Source organism: Rattus norvegicus, chromosome 1 (assembly GCF_036323735.1).
Source record: "Rattus norvegicus strain BN/NHsdMcwi chromosome 1, GRCr8, whole genome shotgun sequence".
NCBI lineage: Eukaryota > Metazoa > Chordata > Mammalia > Rodentia > Muridae > Rattus > Rattus norvegicus.
The window spans coordinates 170,390,454-170,393,124 of NC_086019.1; the positions used below are offsets into that span (position 1 = coordinate 170,390,454).

The 2,671-nt window shown below is 39.2% G+C and overlaps 1 protein-coding gene across 1 annotated transcript; it reads right to left on the reverse strand.

The window, feature by feature from the left end:
• Positions 1-779: 779 nt before the first annotated feature.
• Positions 780-1,727, reverse strand: Or2d2 (olfactory receptor family 2 subfamily D member 2). The gene has a single exon (NM_001000207.1). It carries the CDS (start codon positions 1,725-1,727, stop codon positions 780-782), a length of 948 nt encoding a protein of 315 aa, NP_001000207.1.
• Positions 1,728-2,671: the final 944 nt, after the last annotated feature.

Here is a 2,671-nt window from a genome sequence, read left to right on the forward strand (position 1 = left end):
CCCCAGTGAACTAGATTGTTGGAGGGAGGTCTGTAATGGGTGGAGGATGGGGAGAGGAACACCCATACAGATAGAGAGGGGGATGGATTAGGGGGATGTTGGCCTAGAAGGTGGGAAAGAGAATAACGCTTGAAATGTAAATAAGAAATACTCAAGTTAATAAAGATGGAAAAAAAGAGTGTGAACTGTCCAGATAGCCTAATTTATTCCTACTCCATGTTCTGGTTTTCATCACTACCCACTTCAGACATATATATGCATACACAACTGTACGTATATCACAGCGAGATATGATGTAATATTGTCAAATTTTTATTTGATAATGAAAAGAATTTCAGAAATCACAAAAGAAAACCTGTGAGAATCTGAGACTGACAACAACATATGCCATAGTTTAATAGATATATTTCTGTCTTAGAAGATTGTAAGAACTTAGACGGGTCTTTTAAAAGACCTTCTTAGAAAAGGCTTCTGGGTAATGCAGAGAGTTAAATATTGCCACATAACAATCATACAGCATCGCTGACAGGAGGTAACATTGTATATTCATAAAGTGAAAGCAGAAGCTCAGAATACCTATACTGTCAAAGAATAAACCAGAAGGAAGTATATCTCCCCTACTATTGCTTCATCTATTATGACCCATCTCCTTCAACGGAAGAAGTATGGGATAATGAGTGAGGTGTAATGGATAAAGCCTGATGATGAGCATCTTACCATACCTTACATTCATACACAAGACGATATGTGTTCTATGTAGGAAGTCAAGTGTCTCCGAGTCACTGGATGATTATAGGCCTGCTTGAGAAGTTCTTCAGGGCTACTTTCCACAGAGCTCCCTTTACATCTTTGTTCCTCAGACTGTAGATGAGGGGGTTAAGCATAGGTGTCACCATTGCATAGAAAACAGACACCAGTTTCTCCTGTTCTTTGGAAGACTTCGGAGTCATATAGGTAATAATCCCTGACCCATAAAAAAGGATGACAACAATAAGGTGGGAACCACAGGTAGAAAATGCCTTGAACCTCCCTGCAGCTGATTTCATCTTGACAACAGTCACTATGATATGGCCATAGGACACCAGAATTAGGGAGACAGGTATAAGGAGAATCACAACTCCCATGAGGAAAATGACCATCTCTGAAGTTTGAGTGTCTGTAGATGCCAGAGTCAAAAGTGCAGGAGCCTCACAAAAGAAGTGAGGAATACTGTTGCTACCTCGATAGGGAAGTCTTAATGTGAACGTGGTATCCACCACAGACACTAAAATGCCACTAGTCCATGACACTGTAGCCAGCTGGATACACAGCCTCCATGTCATGATGCTAGAGTAATGCAGAGGGTTGCAGATAGCCACATAACGGTCATAGGACATCACAGCCAAAAGGGCACATTGTGTACACCCAAAAATGAGAAACAGCAGAAGCTGAGCTGCACAGCGTCTGAATGAAATGCTCTTTTTCCTTGAAAGGAGATGGGTGAGGGCCTGTGGAACAATGTTGGTAGAAAAGCAGAGGTCAGCCAGGGACAAGTTGCACAGAAAAAAATACATGGGAGTGTGAAGCCGAGAGTCAGCCCAAACAAGGAACATGAGAAGTAGGTTTCCAAGTACAGTCACCAGATAGATGCCCAGAAATAAGATGAATAGCAGCGTCTGGGTGTGGGGGTCATCAGAAAGTCCCAAAAGGAGAAATTCTGTCACCTGTGTTTGATTTGCCTGTCTCATAGTTCATCTGCTTCTTAAGCAGAAAGTCTCTATAAACACAGATGTGTGCAATACAAAATTATTTTATTCAGAGTTTGGATATCTCTGGTTCTTCAGAAGATGGTCATGCTATGAGTCTTGGAGTGTTTCCAGTGCTTGGACAACAGTGCTTCATGAGTTTGAACATTCGTTAATGGTGTCATCTGGTGAGTTGGGAGTAGAGGAAAGAATCATCTATATTTTCTGGACATCAGACCTCTAATAACACACTGATGAATCAGATTGTATTAATCTGTAAAGGGATGATGTCAAGTTCTGGTGTATTATCAATGAACTCCTTGTGATTTATACTGTTTTCATCACATTTCATCTATTTTATGATTGTGTTAAATTTTTAAAAGATATTTTTGGATAAGTTTTCTTTTCCCTGAAGGTACAATCACAAAGGTTTAATTAAGGTTTTATAGAGCCAATATGCCTTATCGAACTTATTTCTTAAGTAAGAGAATATAACCTGTCTTGAAGAAGAACAACGCTTCAAATGATAAATCTGATTGCTAGTCTTTGGCAATCTTGTCCACAGCACCAGCTGTACGTATGTAGCTCTACCAGCATCAGCTGTAATGAACCTCAAAGACAGAATGCACAGCATCACCATAACAAAACTTCCATTTAAGCCATAAGCTCAGCTGGTTTCCTGGTACCCTCAAACAGGACTAACTCCTTGCACTGAGCAGGCATCGTCTTTCACTTTTGCACATTATCTATAGGCTATCCCTCCCAAGGACCATGAAGCCCTTTTTGAAAATGTTGTCATCTTTTCTTTTTCCTTTAGAAGACATGGAATAGAACATTTTTTAATCTATGATTATGAATTATTAAGTAAATCAAAATACTTGAATAATATACTTAAAAAGTTATTAGAAGGTTTGCAAATACCTTTAAGGAAATTAAATACATTTTAA

What these genes read in the sequence shown, in the direction of transcription:
- Or2d2 (NM_001000207.1), bottom strand. Translation starts at nt 1,727, where the DNA reads ATGAGACAGGCAAATCAAACACAGGTGACAGAATTTCTCCTTTTGGGA.